Source organism: Corvus brachyrhynchos, unplaced genomic scaffold (genome assembly GCF_000691975.1).
Source record: "Corvus brachyrhynchos isolate BGI_N302 unplaced genomic scaffold, ASM69197v1 scaffold419, whole genome shotgun sequence".
Classification (NCBI taxonomy): Eukaryota; Metazoa; Chordata; class Aves; order Passeriformes; family Corvidae; genus Corvus; species Corvus brachyrhynchos.
Genome location: NW_008239763.1, coordinates 27942 through 29382, shown reverse-complemented (window position 1 = coordinate 29382; position 1441 = coordinate 27942). Strand labels below are relative to the sequence as shown.

Below are 1441 nucleotides of genomic sequence, written 5' to 3'. Positions count from 1 at the left end.
TCCTCCATCTGGATGGCCACGGCATCCTGCGGGGACAGCGCGGCGAGCAGCGCGGTGACGCGGCCACCCGCGGCGCTGGGGACGCTCTGGGGACATTTGGGGACATTTGGGGACATTTGGGGACAGGGACTCACGGCGAACTTGTCGTAGAGCTGGTAGGTGAGCAGCGGGTTGGGCAGCTCGCGGCAGTAGGCCTTGCACAGGGAGCTGACGCAGTGAACGTCCTGCAGGTAAACGGGGCGGGCCAGCTCCGGGCTGCGCTGAGCCTCGAACTCGGCACTGCGGGGGGATCGGGAATATGGGATCGGGAATATGGGATTGGGAATATGGGATTGGGAATATGGGATCGGGATCGGGAATATGGGATCAGGAATATGGGATCGGGAATATGGGATTGGGAATATGGGATTGGGAATATGGGATCGGGATCGGGAATATGGGATTGGGAATATGGCATTAGGATCGGGAATATGGGATCAGGAATATGGCATCGGGATGGGCATTGGGATCAGGAATATGGGATCGGGATCGGGAATATGGCATCAGGAATATGGGATTGGGATCGGGAATATGGGATCGGGAATATGGGATTGGGAATATGGGATTGGGATCGGGATTTGGGGTTTGGGAATATGGGATCGGGATCGGGAATATGGCATCGGGAATATGGGATTGGGAATATGGCATTGGGATCAGGAATGTGGGATCGGGAATATGGGAATATGGGATCGGGATTTGGGATTGGGATTTGGGGTTTGGGAATATGGGATCGGGATCGGGAATATGGGATCGGGAATGTGGGCATCGGGATGGGCATTGGGATCGGGAATATGGGATCGGGAATAGGGGCATTGGGATCGGGAATACAGGCATTGGGATCAGGGTCTGGGCTGCGCTGAGCCTCGAACTCCGCGCTGTGAGGGAATCGGGAATATGGAATCGGGATCAGGAATATGGGATCAGGATTGGGAATATGGGATTGGGATTGGGGGTTTGGGAATATGGGGTTTCGGGGTCCGGGTTGTGCTGTGCCTCGAACTCCGCACTGGGATGGGATTGGGATCGGGATTGGTGTGTGGGGTATGGGAGGTGACAGGAAAAGGGGGGTGGGGACAGGGATGGAGGGGACAGGGGGAGGTGCCAGGGACACCGAGGATGTGGGAAAAGGTGGCATAGGAGGATCCTGGGCACGGGGGGACATTGGGGACACCACTGGGGACACCATTGGGGACACCACTGGGGACACAGAGGGCCCCGGCAATTCTGGGGTTCCCCGGGAATAGGGGAGAAAAGAACTCAGGGAAAGAAGCAAAAGAGGGAAAAAACGGACCCAAAACCGGGGAGAGTGGAAGAGAAGGGGCAGGAAAACCCCAAACCCAAAAAAGAGGGAAAAAGGGAAGGAAAGGAGCGGGGGAAGAGGGGCCGGAGCGGGGTGGGGGGA

The 1441-nt window shown here is 57.2% G+C and overlaps 1 protein-coding gene across 1 annotated transcript in view; it reads right to left on the bottom strand.

Annotated features, from left to right (window-relative positions):
- The window catches only part of LOC108448766, an 11880-nt gene that overhangs the window by 3444 nt on the left and 6995 nt on the right, over window positions 1-1441 (bottom strand). Inside the window, exons 3-4 of the mRNA XM_017742788.1 lie at window positions 135-472; window positions 2-26 (exon numbers count right to left, since the gene is read on the bottom strand). Of these exons, the coding sequence (XP_017598277.1) occupies window positions 2-26; window positions 135-472 (363 nt within the window). The remainder of the gene's footprint in view (window position 1; window positions 27-134; window positions 473-1441) is intronic.